The sequence below is a fragment of the Helianthus annuus genome, chromosome 1 (assembly GCF_002127325.2).
Source record: "Helianthus annuus cultivar XRQ/B chromosome 1, HanXRQr2.0-SUNRISE, whole genome shotgun sequence".
NCBI classification, from domain to species: Eukaryota; Viridiplantae; Streptophyta; class Magnoliopsida; order Asterales; family Asteraceae; genus Helianthus; species Helianthus annuus.
This window is the reverse complement of record NC_035433.2, coordinates 146,589,503-146,613,730: the sequence shown is the minus strand read 5'-3', so window position 1 is coordinate 146,613,730 and position 24,228 is coordinate 146,589,503. Positions and strand designations below refer to the sequence as shown.

The 24,228-nt window shown below is 35.2% G+C and overlaps 2 protein-coding genes across 2 annotated transcripts in view; one reads left to right on the top strand and one right to left on the bottom strand.

Annotated features, from left to right (window-relative positions):
- The window catches only part of LOC110883822, a 34,531-nt gene extending 32,115 nt beyond the window's left edge, over positions 1-2,416 (bottom strand). The window contains exons 1-3 of the mRNA XM_035976156.1: positions 2,255-2,416; positions 634-1,501; positions 478-531 (exon numbers count right to left, since the gene is read on the bottom strand). Coding sequence (XP_035832049.1) covers positions 478-531; positions 634-1,494 — 915 coding nt within the window. The 5' untranslated portion in view covers positions 1,495-1,501; positions 2,255-2,416. The remainder of the gene's footprint in view (positions 1-477; positions 532-633; positions 1,502-2,254) is intronic.
- Positions 2,417-6,538: 4,122 nt separating this feature from the next.
- LOC118491706 (ankyrin repeat and sterile alpha motif domain-containing protein 1B-like) lies at positions 6,539-17,082 on the top strand. The gene is made up of 2 exons (XM_035989720.1): positions 6,539-6,614; positions 16,559-17,082. The coding sequence occupies exons 1-2, from the start codon at positions 6,539-6,541 to the stop codon at positions 17,080-17,082; spliced, it is 600 nt and encodes a 199-aa protein (XP_035845613.1).
- Positions 17,083-24,228: the final 7,146 nt, after the last annotated feature.

Genomic DNA, 24,228 nt, shown 5'->3' with positions numbered 1-24,228 from the left:
AATTACACTAAAGAAAAACCATAATCATGCATGGTTATGATTTTGGTTCATGTGTTTTATACACGACATCTAATTTTTGAAACCGGTCCGACAAATTAACCAGTAAGACTGCTACTTGCTGAGTTACCAAAACATTGAATTAAACAAATCAGAAAAATCAATTTTACTGGGTGAAATGTTCTACTTTTAATACGATGATAGTAAGAATATAAACCATCATAAGAGCTGGTTGGCTTTCTAATAGTTATTATAATTGTTGGCTTTCTAATAGTTATTGTAAATCTCTATAAAGAACGTAAAACAAAGCTAATCTAAACTTAATTATAAAGAAAGTCTAAAGATTTGAAATTGTAGTTTATTTCCCCGTTGTGAAAACCATACACTTATCTTTTAGAGATGCCAACCATTGTAACTACAAAATGTTATGATGGTTCATTATATCCTAACACCTATACCGCAAACAAATAAACTTGTTACCTTCAAATTCAAGTGGTCTGGTATTGTACGTTCAACTGCAACTTTTGAGTGATCCTGTCATATAATTGTAACAACGAAGAACAAAAATAATGAACTTATAGGCGCTATTATGACATAAGGATAGAAGAAAAAACAACAATACAAGTAGGGTCTTACATTATTGTCCTGCGTCTTTTGAACTTTCAATGCTCTCTCAAGTCTTTTGAGGACGTCGTTCATCGTTGGTGGTGCTCTTTGATCGATCAGGCATGTATACGCTATTTTCGAGAAGAGTTTGAATGATAGTTGATCCATTTGGCTATATAAATCGGCATCAACAAACTCATGCAATTTTCGGTTTTTATAGTGAAATGTGGCTAATGAAGATTGAAAACTTTTATCATCTTTCGATATGAATGCTTCCCTACCGCACAAGAGTTCAAACAATACGATACCAATGGAGTACACGTCGGACTTGTAGGTCCCGATTCCAAGCTTTTCATATGCCAGGTCTAGACCTCCCGCCGGTATTGTCATGGAATATTCAAAACCAGATATTTTGGCTTCCCAGTTTTCATCTAACAAGATTGAATTGCAGTTAATATTATGATGTATGACACTAAAATTGTGCCCCACATCATTATGCAAGTAACTCAACGCACGCACAGCCCCAACGCTTATCTGCAATCTTCTCATCCATGTAAGTCTGGGGTCACTTAGATAACTGCTTAGACTTCCACGGGCAACTCGCTTTTGTATAATTAGCATCTCATCGTTCTCATAACAAAACCCGACAATTGAGACCACATTTGGATGCTCAATTCGAGTAAGAGTTGAGATCTCCTTTTCAAACGCAATCTCTTGTAGCCTAAAACTATTATCTAACCTCCGTACAGCAACATCAACTAACTCTCCGGATAGAGAGAGTTGTCCTTCATAAATCTTCCCAAGAAACCCCTCTCCGATGAAATTCTCTTTATCAAAGTTGTTGGTGACCAATTCTATATCTTTTAATGGGAACTGTAGGGGAGCAGACATCCTGTTTCTGTTTTACAATGAATGTAAAAACTTGAGAAGTAAAGAGAATATGCAGGAAACGCGTGACAGTGTGACACTATCATGCATAGAAAGACGTATATATATGCAGTCACAGTATCAAGATTTCTAACTATGGTTGATTAAAGAGCTCAGGTCAGGCTTGAGCTCGAAAACTCTTTAACAAGTGGAAATTTCAGCTAGAACTTAGCCTGGATAAAGCTCAGGTCAACTCGCGAGGTGACAAGCAAGCTCCTATATTTTGGAAAATTTTATCATTTTTGTAGTTTTTGTACATGTGCATAGATATTACAATAAAAAGTAATAAATCTATTGAAGTTGGGATTCTTAAATAGCCCACTTATACAATCGGATTTTAAGCGAGTTATTTTCAAAGAGTTTTGGGCCGCAAGCTATTTAAAAAGAACTATTTCAAACTTATCAAAAGAAATTAAACCACTAATTTTTTGTTCTATGTAAACAACGTTATGTATTCCAACTTTTGGTGTGCCACTAATCTGCCAGGACCAAGTCCCAGCACCACACAGCAGAAATGGATTAATTAGTCTAAGCCACCAAAACTAACAAGATCTACCATTTAAGATTAAGAATCAGAAAAGATAATATGCAGAATCAACCATAAAATGCCCACATGATGCATCATTTAGGAATCAAACTAGAGCACACTCAGATACAGTACTGAAGAAGCTTTCCAAATTTTAACTCATATACAATATTGTAAATCATGCGCTGGAGATTGTACCTTGGTCTCTTTAGTTAACTCGGAAAACGGCCAGCAAATATCCTTGGTGACAGCAAAAATTATATGCCGGATGATTGATAATTCACGATTTATCCGATGGTTTCCTTACTTGTGGTTCATTTCGGTTTATGGAGATCTGCGAGGCTTGGAAAATCGTTGACTTTTAAGCTTCCAAGCCAGGGAACTATTAAAATAGTTCAAGATTTTCTTACCACATAATTTAGTCCTTTTAGAAAAAAAGTATTACTATTTCAGCCAGGGAACTATTAAAATAGTTCAAGACTTGTAACTAGAATTTTTTTTCACTTAGTTAACCCATTATTAGGCGATCCGTAGTGGGGCGCCATAACCCGGCCAAAGACAACATAGCGACCCATAGCACCGCACCACACCACACCGCTACGGCCGGCGCTATGGGTGCTTGACAAGGCCGGCCCTGAGAATTCGTATGCCATGTTCGAGCTCGAAAAAATGTGCTTTTAGGCCTTAACGAAATTGGGTATTCGGCTCACTAAAGGTCTAAACCTAATGACAAAGGGGTTAATAACTAATCTAAACCATAAGAATAGTTTTGTAAGGGGACTTATGTTGGTGTTTGCATAGGTGTACCCTATTAAAAAAATATTTTACATATACATATCGGTTTTTTCTTAAAAAACGTGCCCCTCGAAATATCGGGCCCTGGCCGGTGGTCCTCCTCGCCCACCCCAAGGCCGGCCATGGTGCTTGATTTCGAAAGCTCGCGAAGAGCATAGCGACGTGAAGGGGGAGATTTTCAAAAAACTGACTGTTGCAAATGGTCATATACTTAATAAAAAAAATTCCTAAACAATCTATATATACCATTATCTTTAACATTCACCTCAACCAAACCTCAAAAAACTCTCATTCATCAAAATAATACTCCCACTTTCTTTTAAAAATAATGGGCTCCCAATCGGAAGATTCATTCACCGATATTTACCGAAGATTTTTTTCACCCGAAGAAATCGCGGAGGAGGAAGAAGCGATTATGAGTGCATGTGCCCTCGCGATACAAGCCATGCAAAACGTTAGCCGTTCTCCTCCACACCCTATTTTGAGGCACACTTTTGTCTTGCGAGACATGAAGTGGCAAACAAGAGTTTGATGAAATATTATTTTGATCCCACAATGGTTCACGGGCCCGATGTATGGCTTTTCGAAGTCGACTTTAAAGAAAGCCAAAAGCTTCAAAGATTTCTTCACCCATGCCCATGTTGTTTGGTATAGAGAATGATGTCTGACTAGGGTTTGAATTGTATTGAGAAAAACTGTATTGAAGTTGTACCAAGGTTTTTCATCTAGGGTTACAAAGAAATGGTGCTTATATAGAACACCAAGTTACATATTAGCCCCCTATACTATTTATTTTCTTCTTTCCGACACTCCCCCTCAAGTTGAGTAGTGGGGTTACCAACGCTCAACTTGCTCAAACAGCTATTAAACGCGTTTCCGTTGACTGCCTTTGTGAGGATATCTGCAAGTTGATCTTTTGATGCTACATACGGGAGCTCTATGATTCCTCCTTTCAACTTTTCTTTGATGAAATGTCGATCTACCTCCACGTGTTTTGTTCGATCATGTTGAACTGGGTTTTCTGAGATTTGTATTGCAGCGGTATTGTCACACATAACTTTACTAGGAGCCTTTTGTGAAAAGCCAATGTCTTCTAGCAGCTTCCTGATCCAAAGAACTCCGCTTAACCCTCGAGCTATACCTCTGAACTCTGCTTCTGCACTTGACAGAGCAACCACCTTCTGTTTCTTACTTCTCCAGGTAACTAGGTTTCCGCCAACCAAGGAGAAGTACCCTGATGTAGACCTTCGGTTTCCCTTATCTCCTGCCCAGTCTGCGTCAGTGTAGAGCTCAACAGTTAAATGCCCATTTGTTTTGAACAGCACACCATGGCCTGCAGTTCCCTTGAGATACCTTAGAATTCTCTGAGTAGCTTCCATATGGGCAACTTGTGGTTGGTGCATAAACTGACTTACCACTCCAACGGCGTAAGCTATATCAGGGCGAGTATGGGAAAGATAAATTAACTTACCCACTAGCCTTTGGTATCTTTCTCTGTCTGCGAGCTTTCCATCGAGTTCCATGTGAAGATTGTGGTTGGCGTATCAGCTAGTTTACAATCAATCAACCCAGTTTCTGCTAGGAGGTCAAGAACATACTTCTTTTGGTAGATGAAAATCCCCCGTTTAGATCTGAGAACTTCAATTCCAAGGAAATACTTGAGATTCCCAAGGTCTTTCATTTCAAACTTTGAAAACAAATTCCTTTTCAGTTGTGCTATTTCTTCTACATCATCTCCGGTGATAATCATGTCGTCCACATATATGATCAAGCAAGTTACGAGGCCGTTCCTCCTTTTGAGGAATAAGGTATGATCAGCGTTACTTTGGCGATACCCGTATTCTTTCATGGCCAAGGTGAACTTTCCAAACCATGCCCGAGGAGACTGTTTTAGCTCGTATAGAGATTTCTTCAACCTACAAACTTCCCCATCTTTAAAAACCCCTGAAAAACCTGGAGGTGCTTCCATGTAAACTTCTTCAGTTAGGTCTCCATGAAGAAATGCATTTGTAACATCAAATTGATGAAGGGGCCAATCCTTATTAGCTGCAACGGAAAAGAGGACTCTGATGGTATCCATTTTTGCAACCGGAGAAAATGTCTCAGAGTAATCGATCCCATACGTCTGAGTGTACCCTTTGGCTGCAAGTCGGGCTTTGTATCTTCCAATGGAACCATCTGGTTTATATTTAATCGAATACACCCACCGGCATCCAACAGTTTTCTTTCCTTTAGGAAGAATGCACTTCTCCCATGTATTGTTTTTCATAAGAGCACGCATCTCCACTTCCATTGCTTCTTCCCAGTTCTTCTTACCTTGAGCTTCCTTTACGGAAGTAGGTATCTGTTCAGTGTATAGAGAAGCAACAAATGCTTTTGCACTGTTAGATAAGTTCCCGTTGACCATATTAGCTACAGGATATCTTGAATTTTTGGTTTCCCTCTCTGGGGAGTACCGTTTTGGAGGAACTCCTCTATTGGCTCTAGGTGGAAGAGAGTATCTTCCGGTAGTCTCCGCTGCAACTGATTCAACATGTTCAACAACTGGTTCAACCTGTTCAACAACTGGATCAACATGTTCTGTTGTTGTCGGTTCTATATGTTCCCCTGTTGTCTCATAGTTATAAGACGTAGAACATTCAGGGTTCTCAGTATTTCTTACCTCAGGCATCACGTTGGATGGACTTTCTTCAGTGGTACTGTGCTCCGTGGATTGTGTGTCTGTGTTTGAAGGACTCGCAGTACTGTGATAGTCTTCTGTTGTGACTTCTTCAGATGAGGGAATTGGGTTAACCAGCTCAGAGTGTCCATACTGTCATTCTCCCCCTGACCACTGAGTTGGGTGTTATAAAAGTATTTTGTTTCACGAAAGTCAACATTCATTGTGGTGAACATTTGACGAGTTGTTGGATTATAACACCGGTAACCGATTTGATCGATCCCATAGTCGACAAATACACATTTCTCAACACATGGGCCAAGTTTGTTTCGGTTGGTTTTGGGTATATGGACAAAAGCGGTACACCCAAAGATTCGAGGTTCAAGTGTAAGAGGATGGGGAATATTGGCAGATTTAGACAGACAATCTAGGGGAGTCTTGAATTTAAGAACTTTTGTGGGAAGCCGATTCAGCAGATACACGGAGGTTGCAACCGCCTCCGCCCAGAAAGATTTAGGGACTTGAGATTCTATCAAAAGGGCTCGAGTCATTTCAAGGATAATACGGTTTTTCCGTTCGGAAACACCATTTTGTTATGGGGTATGGGCACAAGAGGTTTGATGAATTAATCCTTTGGTTGTAAAGAATTGTTTCATAGATGTATTGACAAATTCCCCCCCCCCCCATTGTCGGATCGAAGGATTTGGATTTGAGTTTGGAATTGAGTTTGAATCATAGCATAAAACATGACAAATTTTTCGAAAACTTCGGCTTTATTTTTTAAAAAATATACTCATGTCATGCGAGTACAATCATCCACGAATAATATAAAGTACCGAAGACCCTGCCCCCTATTACAGGAGCAGGACCCCACACATCAGAATGGATTAATGAGAAAGGTGAAGCAACTTTCGTATTGCTAGGTTTGAACGGGTGTCGATGGCTTTTGGCGCGAAGACAGGTTTCACAATCTATTTTCCCATTTGAAGGGAAGAGTTTTGGAAACAAAAGGTGCGAATAACCATGGGATGGATGTCCCAAACGTCGATGCCATAGCCAGGCGTCCCGGTTATCAGTTCCATGAGCCAACATCACAGTACCCTGGTGAGCCACTTCATCCACATAGTACAACCCTTGGCGCTCAGTACCACGTCCAATAATCACACCCGTCCTGATATCCTGTAGGAGACAGAAAGTAGGGTGCATTAGTACCGTGCAATTTAATTCTTTGGTAATATGACTGATTGACAGTAATTTGTGTGATAAGGACGAAACATAGAGGCAATTTGACAATTTCATAGTTGGTGAAATTTCAATTACTCCTCCTCCTTTCACTTGCATCGTTCCGTTGTTTGCTGTACTGTATGTATTTGAGATTTTTGAGGTTGGGTCATTGACCGTATGTCTAATGGTTCAAACGTCATGGTGTCAGTGGCACCAGAGTCGAAAATCCAAGCACTGTTCTTACCATGATTGATTTCCATTTCTTTTTCAATTTTTTTTTAACTTCACTGGAAGTCGTAAGCTCGCGTTCAAGACTTATCAAATTCGCCGGTAACCGAACCGAGCGACTTAAATCCGCCAACAAAACGACGCCAGAGAATGACGTGCGCTTACCGGCGTACTTATTAAATACGCCGGGCGACTTGAACTCGCGTTCAAGATTTGAAAGCCCGCAAATTCGCTACCGACAACGAAAGCGAATTGATCCTTTGCGAATAGCGAAATTATCAAACAGCGAAATAAAATAGCGAAATAAGAGCATCGAAATTGGTCGGGATTGATTGTCGGCAGCGTAACTATATAAAAAGAATCGGCAGCGAAATTATATAAAAGGAAGTTAGAACAAAAGGTAGGTACAAGATGATTGGACCAACTTCAATTATATAAAAGGAATGTATATAAATTGATTGGACCAACTTCAAAAACGGTCAACAAAAAAAAATTGATTGGACCAATGATTGGAACAATGATTTTGCTCAACAATTAATTGGAACAAACAGGTGTGATTGAACAATGATTGGACTGATGGTTTTGCTAGTTCGCCGGAAGTTGAACTGATTTGCGGTTGAACAAAACTGATTTTGGTTTGGTTTTGCGGTTTTGCGATTAAACCCGACAGATTGAGGATTGATTTCGATTTTTCAGGTTTGAGTTTTGAATAGGCTAGGATAAGTAAAAACTGATTTTGATTTCCAAGCGAAGATCGATAGGGGTTTTACGAATCGGAAACCTGCTCTGATACCATGTTGTTTGGTATAGAGAATGATCTCTAACTAGGGTTTGAATTGTATTGAGAAAAACTGTATTGAAGTTGTACAAAGGTTCCTCATCTAGGGTTACAAAGAAATGGTGCTTATATAGAACACCAAGTTACATATTAGCCCCCTATACTATTTATTTTCTTCTTTCCGACAGCCCAATTTCATTAAGAATCATTGGGTATTTATGTAGCTATTGTGGGCTAATAAAAATAAGTATATTGTGACTTAAACACCTAAACAAATATGGGTAAGTAAGGTCGTCTCCACAACGAATATTTGGTTAGTGTATAACTAATTAATCAGATTCACTAATACTAATATAGATTTGGGGGGTTTTGATTGTTTTGAAGGAAACTAGAAAATTACTTGAGAAAAGTGTTATCATATTAAAGAAAAACACCTCTCACCCAAGATTCAGGTTACCGATTTCACATAACACTTCATTTAGTTACTAAAACACTATATAGACATGACCTTAGGATTTCTGAATTGAAATAACAATTAAAGACAAGTTTTAATAATAACTACACAATCTAATCGCCCCTTCACAAATATCAACTACCCACCTAATCAGTGGCGGAACCAGAACGATTTAGTTAGGGGGTCATCATAAGCTTATATTCTATAATGGTTCAAATTAGGGGGTCCATCTCTAAGTTTATTATTAAAAAACTCAAAATTTATAAATAAAAATTCAAAAAGTTCCGTTGCCCGGAGGGTCAACGGACCCTCTTGACCCCCCTCTGGTTCCGCCCCTGCACCTAATTACCAACCCTTCACAAGTGAGCCTCCTAATGTTAGTAAGGCTGAAGGGAGTGGTTAAAACATTTGGAATAGGTAAACTCCTAATTCACCCAATCACGCTGTAACAACCCTAGCAAAATTTTCTAATTTCTATTCTAAAAAGGCACACTAAGAAACCCTAATTAAAACTCTCAAGTGGCACGGTGCGACCCGGAATTAGAAAAGCGGACGAAACTAGCAACAGGTCCCCTAAAACTCAAGGGAGGGGGGATCCCCTAATTAAGTTTATCCGTTCAAAACAATTATAAAACACGTATTTTCGATTTTTGGCAACTCACCAGGGCTATACTCAACACAAGGCTACCCTAGGTTAGGTGGTCGTCTCAGGCGACACGCGGAAGAAACCCGAGAATCTGTCGCGACACGCGGGAGCGACCAAATTTGGCTGTAAATTCCAGGGGTTGGCATTTAAACAGTTTGCATATTTCGACCAAAAATTACGTTCGTTTCACCCCTCAATCGTCTATTTCTTTCAAATATAATCAAAATCTCAAGTTACTGCTACGATAGTAGGGTAATAACTCGATCACTGCTACGATACAATGTCCGATCGATTAAAACCGATCGGATGGATGTTTAAGTGCTGCCCACATTGGGTTATACTTTGTCATTTGTCGTGAGGGTTTCGATCTCGTGAATTATCGTAAATGTTGAATTAAGTTACTAACCTAGCTTCGTTTGCATTGTATATTTTTACTAGGTTTACCAGCATAACCAGTAGGCTACCTTTGATCGTTTAAATCTGCATTGTGGGTCATTCTGTTTTTATCAAAGTGCTTTCCAAAACCCTAAATGTTTTCCCGTTATATTTACAGTGATTAAGTCTTTGTTATCTTAAATTACTGACAGTAAGTAGGGTTTCGTATACATTACTTATCTGGCGTCACTTTTAGCCTTTAGGTGAACGGACCTAAATAGTGATACGTCACTTTTGGGTGAACGGACCCAATAGTGATATGACCACAGTCACAGATCCGGTCAAGTGACAACTGGGTCAGCTAATTATAAGATAGAAGCAATTGTAATCGCTCTTAATACTGTAAATTATAACAATGTGTTGTTTTGTACGAATTGAATGCACTCGCCAGTATTTTTCGCTGATCAAATCTTTTTAAAACATGTTTCAGGTGATTAGGTGATTTACTGTGAACAAGGAAAAGTGTCGTGTAGCACTCCAGCTTGAACGAAGTGGTTCAGTAAATAAATAAAACATGTTTTCTGTAATCAGGGGATTTCCCAGTGAAATTCCTTTCTTATAAATTACGGGTTTTTGCCCCGATATTAATAATAAAATAATTCGGTGTTTTCAGTTTAAACAATCCTGTTAAAATTTTCCGCTGCCAATTAAGTACGAATACCATGGGTTTCTGTCCCGTCGCTTCTGAACCGGGCAAAACGGGCCGGGGCCCGTGACACACACATTGTCATGTTAATTCACCTAAATAAGTTACCTAATGCTCAAAACCATTGGCGGTGGTTTACCTAATGGGATTTAGGTAAACTATTTAAAAAAACGAAAAAAATGTGTGATTGGTTGAGAAGGAATGGACCCCACCACACACCCATATCTCCCCCTTCCCTCCCTCTCACCGAATCGGTGTAGGTTCACGAAGAGTGCTGGACAAGTAGCCAACACATTCTAACCCTTTCCTAGATTTGTTTCAACCCATTATAAACCGTATGGGAAATACACTAGTTTCAATCCAACCCATTCTTGAAAGTCCCCATGTCCAGAATGACCCACAAGGTCATTGTGATGACCCATACAAACCCAAAACTAGGCGTCCGGGTTAGTTTTGCCAGGCCTAGTAACATGGACATAACATATATTGATTGATTAGTCTCTCATAACAACAGCCAAAGGCTGTGGTCCACCCTTCGAAAAATTGCCCTAAAGATTGATGTAGACCCCTCTTTTTAACTCATCCAAAGTTGCCAACCGCCTCTGCCTACATAAGTACATAGGCCGTGTAATGGGCTGTTCTATGTAATGGGCTGCACCACATCTTTCCTTCAATTCTTTGTGGGCTGTTTCCTATTTCTTTGTCAATCGATGGGCCATGCTCACCATTTGAGTTTTTTGAGTGCAACAAATGTACATTTGCTTCTTCAAAAACAAATTTTAGTCCAAATTAAAAAAATATTGATTTTGTTTTTCTAAATATATGCCATCGTTTGAATTAAGTGATAATTTTAAGTTATCAACTTTACATAAAGGTGAAACAAATTAAAATTCATTTTTAAGAATGTTTTTGATAAAAAAAAATTATATAAAAGTTGCTTTAAATTCGATCGTAAAACTAATTTTTTGATATCATATTAAAATATTATATAACTAGGTTAGAATCATATGTATAACATGACTTGAATTAGTAAAACTTTGTTTTATTTTTGTAAGTTTAAAAATGTGATTATAAGAGGCAAAAGAGGAAAATCAGAAGAATCACGAGTCTTAGATTTTAAAAAATTGAAACAAAATAACGGCTAATTTAAAATTTATTATAGGGAAATTGGATAATGATAATCTCACGGTGATTGGCCCATAAGAATCCTACTTTTAAAAAATTGCTACTGTATAAATTTTTATAAGGCGGGACTGTCAGTATAAATTTTTAAAAGTGAGATTATTATTGACCAAGCACCTCTGTGTGAGATTATTAAAATCCAATTTCCCTTTATTATAGAATATTAAAGTTTGAATAATGAAAACGTGTGAAATTGGTGAAAATGAAATAAGGTATGTATTAAACTTGATATTGAAAACGAAATCGGATAAATCTTATACTAGTAAGGATCCGAGTGTAAGTTAAATGGGTATACAATTTAGGAGGAAAAACAAAAATTAAGGTTGCCTAGAACTTTGTTATGTGTCCTCTAAGAATTTTGTTTATTAAAGATAGAGATAGAGATTATATAAAGATTTAAAATATATATTTCTATATCATAGGAAATAAAAATTAATATTTTAATTTAAGTTAGTGTAAAAGACACATGTAGAAAAGGGATTTTAATAATTACACGTGACGTTAAAATTTTTTATTATAATAGATACTAGGTTATAACCCCGTGTATTACACGGGTTTAATAAATGAATTTTATATACCAAATAATAAAACATTATCTTTTTAAAAGCCTCATTTATTGCACGTGTCACACCCCCAAATAACCACCTAGGGCATATCCCTATTGGAGGTGCAACGATCCAACAAAGAGCCACCAACCATATCAAACACAAGTTATAATGTATTGAAATACCCAATTGAAAGAAATGTATCATTCGAAAAGTTAAACCAAAACCAAAGTATTGAGCGGAAGCATAAATGTATAAGTGCGTATATGTATCAAAAGCAAATCAAATAACTGTTTATTATGACCACAACCACTCCAGCAGCATCAGACAGCAAGCTCCCAAGTTCCTTCAATAATTACCTACACGCATGCAACAAGTGTGTCAGACTACGCTGGTGAGTTCAAGGTTTTGTTAACAAGTTATGTTACCATATGTATGTTAATACGATTTAACGTTGCGATACGATGTTGCTCATGCTAGATACCCTAGGGAGTGTGCCCATGTGTATCCGGGGAGTGGGTACCCCTTAACGACCGTTTGCTATGTTGCCTTCGTTAGATACCCTAGGGAGAGTGCCCATATGTATCCGAGGAGTGTGCCTCTAACAACCATAGCCATACCCAGATAATCAGTTCACGCCCGTCCTTACGGCCCGGTGTGAGGTTTCCCACCTAATAGCGCTATCAACTAATCACCCCCATTGCCCTCCAGGCAATAACCAAAACCGATTAAGTTATTTACCCAATGTTTCCCTTCCAAATGTTTACCAGTTGTCCCAAACCACCGGGACGCATGCTTGAGAAAAGTGCAGTGAACTCACCTGAGGTTTGCTCGGTTAGCCAAGTTACTCGTTAAATAAGTTCAATACTCACAACCTAGAAGAGTGTTTGGTAATGATCAGTTTTACAGTTTGTTTACACATAAACCACGTCGGTGGTTGTCACGTATGGCACGTATAACAGTTAAACACAACTCAAGCAAGAACAATAATTATTCAACCTAAGATCGGTGAACCAAATGATTCATATTACATCAACCTATTTAAAGTGCAGCCCATTAACGTAATCAGGCCCCTTACACTTCCAGCCAAAGATGCGGCCCAGCTGGCCCAACATGCAAGACCCAATAACTTTAACTTGTCCGATAATTATAACAACCCATTTAACATTTATTAGGCCAACAAACACATATAAAATCAGTTAAAGTATCCGGCCCAGATCATGTGAAACCCAATGAAGTTTTATATTATTCACTTAGCACACAACAATTATCATCCTAGCGTTAACAGTGGCCTAATTCCGTGAAATCTGATCTAACAAAGCCCATTAACAATTCGAACGAAACATATCGGTGTGGGCTTGGCTGAGGACCCGTGGTCATGCAGCCCAGCCGCGTCGTAATGGCTATGCAGCCCATCAATTCCCTCGGCCCAACAATTCTAACCCAGTTTGTGACCCACTAAGCTACCCGATTAACTAGTTAAAGCCCCAATCAATAACATGAACCCAATCAACTAATATTCAACACTAGATCAGTTCAGTGAACTACCCTATTTCATCAATCGGCCCAACAACTACCCTTACCTTCAAACACTTATGTTCATATAATCCACCTATTTTGTTTTGTAAAGTTTAATGCGGCCACTTAACTATCCGGCCCAGTCTTTCCCAGCCCACTCACGAGATCCCCAAACAGCACTTTCTATCACATTGGCCAAACCAAGTTACATGAGTTTATTAGTTCAATTACATAATCAAGTTACACTCGCCATTTGTTTGCTTTCTATGATCAGATCACAATAATTATTCATCATTATTCATTAACTATGCTACCGTATACATATGAAATTATCACAACGGAAGGGATCTCTCGGCTCATACCCCTTTTTACCCAAACATAATAATCACTCAAATATTACTCACACATGATCATCATACCCATATAGTGTATCGTTATAATCAATTCCCTAACCCACAATTTGCGTAACCCAATTATCAGCCGTAATTATCTATTTCGAGACTATGTTCATTAATCATAGATAACATCATAAATTTACACGTATATAATCCAATCCATTACAGCATACACAATCAAAGTCATGAACCCTAAACATTGTTTATCATGCAAGAACACAACATACCCTACCCTAATCATTTACTGTAACACATGAATCGATATTCACACAAGATCGATCCTAGATAATCATCAAGGCTCATATAAATCAATGCCAGTTAACAGCACATGTGAACATTATCATCCATAACACCCTCATGCAAATGTGAATAATAACAATAGGCAAGCATTACTAACCGGAACTAATGGATTAGAATGCAACTCGAACAAGGGGAGGGGGTCTCCTACGTCTGATGCGAATCAAGTAAGAGGGGGGGGTAGGGTTTGTTTATCGAAATCCAGGAAGAAGAAGTGGGGGTTTGTTTAAGTTTTAAGCAGATCATGAACGAATTGGAGTATAACTCGCATACGTGCACTCCTATGGATAAGGGTTACTTCGATTACTTATGATATTGGGCCAGTTCAATTTCGTATACAATGAGTAGCCCAGTTTAATTAAGTTTAATTACTTATGCTATTGGGCCAAGTTTAATAGTACACCATATGATTACAACCCAACTTGTTGGACTAACTAACAAGTAAAATGATACTAATAAGATATAAGTATTGGCCCAATACACACTACCTAACAAATTCCGAATTTCCAAGTTAATTAGATCACAAGATTTAAACGTTACTAACCGTGATGGTTCGGGTTGTCACAGCACGGGTTGAAGAAATGTAATTTTATATATTAAATAATAAAATAAGTTATATCTATAAGAACCATATGTATTGTACGGGTTGAATAAATGTAATATTATATACCAAATAATAAAAAATTATATCTTTAAAACCATTGTATTACACGGGTTGAATAAATGTAATATTGTTTACCAAATAATAAAAAAAAGTTATATTTTTAAAAACCTCTGTGTATTACATGGGTTGAATAAATATGATTTTATATACCAAATAATAAAAAAATATATTTAAAAAAACTAAAGGATTTATATTTACAGATGCGTCTCTGAGAATTCACATACTCTGTTCGAGCTTGAAAAAATGTGCCCTTCCGTTAAGTTTTATTATTATTTAAAAAAATCAAATTAGTATTGGGTTAAATAAACCTAATTCCAAGTGAGCTAAATTCTAAACCATAATTTTTTTTTTTTTTTTTTGTAAATGGACCTATATTGCAAGTGGTATGTGTTTACTATTTAAAAAAAATAACATATACGTATCGTATTTTTTTTTTTAAATCACATGCCTCTCGAAATCGCGGGCCTTGTGCGGAGATCCTCCCCGCACACCATCAAAGCCTCCCATGTATATTTAGATTCTGGAACTAAAATACATGCTTGACAATAGCCTTCACTTCTTTTCTCATGTTTAGTATGTTAAGCTTATTTTTACAATAGCCTTACTCTAATAATAATAATTACTCTAATAATAATAATGTTACGATTATAAGGTTTTTTATTTAAAATCTCTTTGTTTAATTAATTGATATCCCAACTATTTTAGAACTTTATATGTGTAACATTTCTTTATCTGTGATAGCCTAATGTCTATAAATTATAGTTCAGTCTTGTAGAAAAAGGATAATAAAATATCAAAAATATGAATTTGCTTAAATCAGAATTAGAACCAAGTTGAATTGTGAAATATGAGTTTGGAGACTATAAAAATACACGAATTAAATATAATGAATTTTAACTACGAAAATATTATTGATAATAAAATTTTTTATTAGATTAGATTTTAGATTTGATTAAATATTATTAATAATAAAAATTTGTATTAATTTAGATTAAATATTATTATTATTGTTAGTATTATTAATAATTAATAATTTTAATCAATTAAATGAGAGAATGACAAGTGTCTCAAAACAGGTTTCTTTTATTATATAGTATAGATAAGGATTTACAATGTTTTACGGTCATACTCTTCCTAAACTATAAAATATATACAAAAGATCAAATACAAAGTATCTTATCGTATAAAACGTACGAATGGAGTGGAAAAGTGATCTTATAGGATAATTTTTTAAAATGATCTTGTACAATAATTTTGATCTTATAGGGTAATTTTTTAGAGTATCATAACTACTCTACAAATGATCTTGTAGGGTAATTTTGATCTTGTAGTGTAATTACGAGTAAAATAATTACGAAAATGACACCGCATTTTTTTTTACTCTTCCATGTCATTCGTATGTTTTGTATGATAAGATACTTTGTACGGGATCTTTACTCATAAAATATAACACTGAACTAAATAAAAAAAAAATCAATTGTATTAGTGTATTTATTGAATAGCTTTAGTTGGAATACAATTAGCTGTATATAAAATACACTAATCAGTGCCACTCAGGGGCGGACCCAAGTATAAGCTTGGGTGGGCCGGCGCCCCCCTTAAAAACATTTTTTAGTGTAATTTATAGGCAAAAAAACCCGATCGCACCCCTTGAAAGTTTGGTTCAACCCCTCGTTCGCACCCCCAAGAAAATAATTCCTAGGTCCGCCACTGGTGCCACTTTATTTCGTGGGGTTCTTGGTGTAACACTATGACCCGCTTCGTCAAAATGATTGGATATAATGTGCTAAAGGATCCAATCTGTGTCCGCGAGATTGGAATCTGTAGCTTCAAAGACACTTACCTTTCTCTAGTTCATTGGTAGTTTAAAAAGTCAAGACTGTTTTGTTAGTTTCCTCGTTAAAAAAATTAAATATTTTCATGATTTTCCCTTATAGACCTTTTTGTAGTTTTCGAATTAATAACTTGTCTTTCACCTAAATAACTTTAGAACAAAATATTGTCACTTATTTACATGAGTTCTTAATTATTTAAAGGAAGACAAGACTACATCAAAACATGTGTTCCTCTATATAATGCTGCAATTAATGGAGATTGGGAAGCTGCAAATGCCATCCTAAGTCAACGACTAGAGTTGGTACGGTTTAGCATCACAGGAAATCATGAAACGGCACTTCATATTGCAGTATCAGCCCAGAACACCAAGTTCGTGGAAGAACTTTTGAAAGTAATGAATGAAGAGGATCTAGAGCTTCAAAATAAAAGCGGTAACACAGCCCTATGTTCGGCAGCAGTAGCTGGGAACAAAAAATTGGCTGAGATTTTGGTGAATAAGAACAAGAAATTACTAACAATCCCAGGTAGTGAAGGAATGATGCCACTCTACATTGCTGCTTTATTTGGTCACCATGATACGGTGGAATATTTGTATGATAATTCTGAAAATATGACCACTGAAAATTGGACAAATGAGAATCGAGGTTGGGTCCTACTGAAATGCATTGAGGCTGATCTTTTCGGTAAGCATTCTCTTGTTTCGTATTTGTCTTTATTCACCTAGGGTAGGGTTCATACGAGAACCACATTTATTGCGAGAACCTTAAGAAATCAATGCGAACACAATAAAATAAACTCACTACACCACCAAAAACCTAACCCCCCCCCCCCCCCCAACCCAAGCTAAATGCTAAAAACTAAACCATAAAGCTAAACATTAACACACAATTTTTTTTAATATTTTTTATTAAAACTACTACTTTTAGTATCCAAAATTTTTTTATTATTAACGAAAAGTAGCGATTTTAATAAAAAAATATTAAATTTTTTTTTTGTGTTTTTTAGATTTTTTAGGTATCTTGGATTGTGTTCACATTGGTTCTCGCGGTTCTCGCAATAAAAGGTGGTTCCTAACGGATACTTCTTATATATATATATATATATATATATATATATATATATATATATATATATATATATATATATATATAGTAGAGGATCCTGTAAAAAGTGCTCAAAGTGTGAGAAGTGTATTATAACATTATATATAATACTATATAACACCCTATAAACACAGTATAACAATATGTAACACCATATAATACCATATAACACTTTGTAACACTATATATCATTATATAACAAATATAACACTATAGGTTGTCTGATAGCATGCCTATGATAGATGTATAGTGTTATATTTGTTATATAATGATATATAGTGTTACATAGTGTTATATGGTATTATATGGTGTTACATATTGTTATACGGTGTTAATAGGGTGTTACATAGTATTATATATAGTGTTATAATATACTTCTCACACTTCTCACACTTTAGGCCCTTTTTACACTATCCTTACCCTATATATATATATATATATAGAGGGTAGGGTTCTAGAGTGAACACTAGGTTGAGAATGAACTGTGTGAACTAATCTGGGCCATTGGATTACATCATCTAGAGATTTTTAAACAATGGTAAGATTGTAATTATAATGTTGTAACTCCCCTTTAAAATAAATGACAGAAGGGTATTTGTGTCTTTTGTAAATTGCATTTATTAAACAATATAATCAAAATCCCTAAAATCTCGCTAGTTTCCATATATACAAGATACATAGTTGTTAGTGTATACACATGTGTACAGTCTCGCTAGTATCAGTTTATACAATATACACAGCTGTTAGTTTATACACATGTGTACAGTCTCGCTAACTATCAGTTTATATAAGATATACAACTGTTAGTTTATACACATGTGTACAGTGTTTTATACATTTGTGTATTATATTCAGAAATGGTTACATATGTGCATATTAACAACATATAGTATATTAGGCATGCACACGAGTAGATTCATATAAAAATTATGAAATTAATGAAAATGAAACATATCACATGTATGCAAAAATAAATAACTTCATCACATATTCAAAAAAAAATTAATGCCCAAAAATAATTACATTTCAATCTCAGAGATAATGGAGAAATAATTAAATATGAGAGAGAGAAAGAGAGTTAAGAGATGAGAAAATTAAGGGATTTTAATTAAACATACTTGGGTAATGCCAATCTTACCCTTTTAATCTAAAAAATGATCAATGGCCAAAATTAGTTCACTCAGTTCACTCTCAAAAAATTGTTCACTCTTGATCCTAATCCTATATATATATATATATATGGCAAGGATAAATCGAAAACCCACTCCAGTTGACTAAACCCTGAAAACCCATTAATCACCATTGATCAAAGTTGATGGATGGCTAGGATTAACTTTTGCCCCATCAATTGCTTTTGTGTACTTTGTCTCAATTTTTTAATGTATTTAATGTAATGAAGGGTAATATTGGAACAAAGAAAGTGCAGTAAAGTACTGTCACCCATTAATTTATGTTTTCTCTCTCTCTCTCTCTCTTGATTAAAGTACTTTTCTTTCATTATTTTATGTTTTCTCTCTCTGATGATTAAAGTTCTATCACCCATTAACAAAGATATTTAAGCAACCATCAACAAAAGCACTGATCAAACACACATAGAGCAAAAATGTACAAAAATCTCAGTGAAAAAAAAAATGTAACACGGATACAGCAAAAATGTACAAAAATCTGAGGCAAAAATAAAATGTAACATGGTAAAAACAAAACCAAAAAATCCATAACATGTAAAATTCTCAGATTCAACACAGCAAAAGTCTACATAAATCTCAGGCATTTTTGCTTTGATTGATTGTTACATTTCTAACACAAAAAAAATGTAACAGGCATTTTTTCTTTGATTGTTACATTTCGTAACTATGTTCAACATCAAACATCTTTTGAATCATCTTCAACATCTGAAACATCATCTTCAACATCTGAAACATCATCTTCAAAGTGTAGATTTCCAAACAAGGTTGAAAAAAAACATACTTATTCACCTTCTTGAACAAGATCTAAAAACAAATTTTACACAAAAAATGATGTAATCAATAATAAAAACAACAGTCTAAAAAAGTGTACAACACACTTTATTTTCAGTAACGTGCATTATTTATGTAACACGAAAAAATGTAACATGCATTTTTTAATTATCAATTTATGCCAGAAACACAACACACTTTATTTTCAGTAACGTGCATTATTTATGTAACACGATAAAATGTAACTATTTATGTTTTTTTTTTAGAATTTTTAAATATGTAACTAACAAAACATAGTAGAATTGTTACATTACTAAACCCATCTATGTTGGGTTACATAAAGATGTTACACGAATCCCTTTGACTTTTGTAAACTAAGACATTTGTTTCATCTAACAAAATTTACTCTATCTTTATTATTTGTATCAAGAGAAAACTACAATTAATAACAATAAACAAGAAAAGTAACTTCAATTTAATTCAATAAACAATAACTTAAATCAAATTGTTTCGATTTGTTCAGAACTGAAACAAATTTTACACAAAAAAAATGATAAAATCAATAATAAAAAGCAATATGTATAGAAAACAAGAACTTAAAAAACTTCATCTTCTTGAACAAAAAATAAAAAAAAGTTATAGATCCACAAAAAACAACAAAAATGTAGAGTAAAAAAATTGCAGATTTGCAAAAAAAGCTTAAAAACATACATATTCACCTTCTTGAACAAAAAATTCGAACAAAACCTTTCAGCATCCTCAAAAAACGTAAAAAAGGATGTGTAATTTTACTGGATCTTTGCCTGGTTCATCTTCAACATCGGATTTGCAGATCCACAAAACAAGAACTTAAAAACCTTTATCTTCTTGAACAAAAAAAATTGCAGATCCATAAAAACAACAAAAATGCAGACTAAAAATGCAGCCTAAAAAATGAATCAAATCGAGCACCTGAATTAAATAAGCTTAAAAAAAAGGCTTCAAAATCAAATCGAGCACCTGAAATTGGCTTTGGCTTTGATTATTCATGTTTTCAGCTAGACCCTCCACCACCGTAGCTCCCAACAACCACCACTACCACCGGACCACCACTTGCCACCATCTTTCATCAACCTTCAACGATCACCACCCACCTGCGACCATCCTTCATCAACAACCGCCAACATCAACCCACCTGCCACCTTCCTTCAACAACAACGACTGCCATCAATATCCGCCATCAACCCCACCTGCCACCATCCTTCATCAACCTTCAACCGTCAATTTGAGCTATCCTCTTTTGTACATGAAAACCCCAAAATTTTATTTCGAACAAACCCTAACCTTCCACCAAATCTGCAACCACCATTGCAGATCTGGTTCCCGAAGAGAGAGAGAGATGGGAGATGGTGGAAAGATAGAGGAAGAGTGATGTTTAATTCTGATTATTTCCGATCTGGATCCGGATCCGGCTGTGGGGATGAGAGTTTACGGCGGTGGCGGTAGTGGTGGTAGTAGGTTACGGCGGTGATGGTGGTGGTGGAAGGTGGAGGCGATGTTGTTGGTAGAGAGATGGAGTAGAGAGTTGGAACTTGGAAATGAGAGTTTTGTTTCAGATCTTAGATCTGGAATGAGGTAGAGAAGTTTTTTTTATAAGTGTAGCCATTTTAAATTCTAGAGAGAGAATATGTAAAAAAGTTGTCAGCATTCTCATAAAGGTACCTGTTACATTTTCAGGCTATGGGTAAATTGACGTAAATACCCCTCTCTTCATCTTTATGCATATGTGATGTGGCTGAATTGTAGCCACACATGTGGGTTTTCAGGGTTTAGTCAACTGGAGTGGGTTTTCTCCTTATAATTAGCCTATATATATATATATATATATATATATATATATATATATATATATATATATATATATATATATATACGGTAGGGTTCTAGAGTGAACACTAGGTTGAAAATGAACTGTGTGAACTAATATGGGCCATTGGATTACTTCATCTAGAGATTTTTAAACAATGGCAAGATTGTAATTATAATGTTGTAACTCCCCTTTAAAATAAATGACATAAGGGTATTTGTGTCTTTTGTAAATTGAATTTATTAAACAATATAATCAAAATCCCTAAAATCTCGCTAGTTTCCGTATATACAAAATACATAGTTGTTAGTGTATATACATGTGTACAGTCTCGCTAATATCAGTTTACACAATATACGCAGCTGTTAGTTATACACATGTGTACAATCTCGCTAACTATCAGTTTATACAAGATACACAGCTGTTAGTTTATACACATATGTACAGTTTTTATACACCTGTGTATTATATTCAGAAATGGTTACATATGTGTATATTAACAACATATAGTATATTAGGCATGTATACGAGTAAATTCATATAAAAATTATGAAATTAATGAAAATGAAACATATCAGATGTATGCAAAAATAAATAACTTCATCACATATTCAAAAAAAAAAAAAAAGATTAATGCCCAAAAATAATGAGATCAGAAAATTAAGAGATTTTAATTAAACATACTTGGGTAATGTCAATCGAGCACTTTAAATCTAAAAAACGATCAAGGGCCAAGATTATTTCACTCAGTTCACTATCAAGAAGTTATTCACTCTTGATCCTAATCCTAATCCTATATATATATATATATATATATATATATATATGAGTGGGGATCCTACGGAAAGTGTGTTTTTTCTAGAAAGTCTAGGAAGCGATCTGGGCCATCCAATGGGTGTGTTTAATGGTTGAGATCATCTTGGTGGCATTTTGGTAATATGTGTTTCTTAACAATAGGATTATTTAATTAATCAGGGGTAGATATGTCATTTAGCTTGTTTTAAATATGGAAATAATTGTCATTCCATAACCATCCCACATTTCTTGCGATTTTTTTTCTCTCTCTCTCTCTCCCTTTCTCTCTCTCTCTCTTCCTTCTATCCTTCATGAAGAAACACATAAAAAAAACACATCGTATTAATCTGCTTGCTAATCTGCTTGCTATTAGAACACAACTGTATGAATCTGCTTGCTGTTAAAACACAATGTCAAGAAATCCTCTATCATTACCAACATGAAGGCTAAAACAAAACTGTATGAATCTGAATGCTAAAACACAACTGTATGAATCTGCTTGCTGTTAAAACACAACTGTATGAATCTGAATGCTAAAACACAATTGTATGAGTCTGAATGCTAAAACACAACTGTATGAATCTGCTTGCTGTTAAAACACAACTGTATGAATCTGAATGGTAAAACACAGCGTCAAGAAATCCTCCAGCATTACCAACATGAATGCTAAAACACAACTGTATGAATCTGCTTGCTGTTAAAACACAACTGTATGAATCTGAATGCTAAAACACAACTGTATGAATCTGCTTGCTGCTAAAACACAACTGTATGAATCTGAATGCTAAAACACAACTGTATGAATCTGCTTGCTGTTAAAACACAACTGTATGAATCTGAATGGTAAAACACAGCGTCAAGAAATCCTCCAATATTACCAACATGAATGCTAAAACACAACTGTATGAATCTGAATGCTAAAACACAACTGTATGAATCTGCTTGCTGTTAAAACACAACTGTATGAAGTTGAATGCTAAAACACAACTGTATGAATCTGCTTGCTGTTAAAACACATCACCAAGAACAAGCTGATGGTTTTGCAGTTAAATGTTAATAACCATCTCCACAATCAACAAGTGTGTTGAAAGCCATGATTTTTCTCTCTGAAAAATTTATTGAATACGAATACTGCTGGTGAAGAAGAAAACGATAGAAAGAATTGTATATACATATGATTTGAATGAGATTTGGATTCGAAACACAACCAAATTTCCGAAAATCATGGACATAATCAGTTACCTTCGAGATCATGCAATGTTAGTTAATGAAATATAAATTCCCAAAATAAAATTAAAATGTGAAATTACATAATTGCCCTTCTAGTTAAAATAACTCAATGCCACATGTCCAATTCTCATTGCTTCCTAGACTTTCTAGGAAAAATACACTTTCTACCCAACTCCTACTATATATATATATGAACTGGCGGAGCTTGACCAAAAGTTCGGGGGGGGGGGGGGGACAAGTGACCAATTTTTTTTCCTATTGCTATGTTTCGGGTTATATGTTCGGTCAGATGATCGATTCAGGTCGGGTCAAACAATAATAAATCCAAACAAAACTACATAATCTTTATTCATTCAAATGACGCGTTCTTACACATAAAAAAAGGCTAAATATTGTTTAACAAAAATAAAGATCAAAATATTTATAATGATACGAGATTAATAGTAAGTACCTCGACGAAGAACTAGTTTCCTTTTTATAAAAACTAGTTTTGCACTTTATTTAAACTCACATCTATTTTAAAAACAATTATAAAAATTTACTAATAGCCCCGTTTTCACGTTTTTATTTAACTTAATACGAAAATATGAATAAATATTTTGGGCAACAAGCTTGGTAGGAGCAAGGAATTTTTAGGAAAATAATTGGGGATGGGGTGGAAAATCGAAAAATTTTCAACTTGTGTTATTAAGGTTTTGAGTTTTACAATGTGCATAATTTCATAGCTTACGCTCGTACATTAAGCAATATTGTATTTTACACTTTCACTATATATATAAATATAAATATATATATATATATATATATATATATATATATATATATATATATATATATATATATAAGATTCAGCTCAATTAAGAACTACCACGAGTTGTGAGAACCATGAGAACTCCTATTTCTCGGGCGAGTTGCGCTACCTTTTTTTTGCATAAACG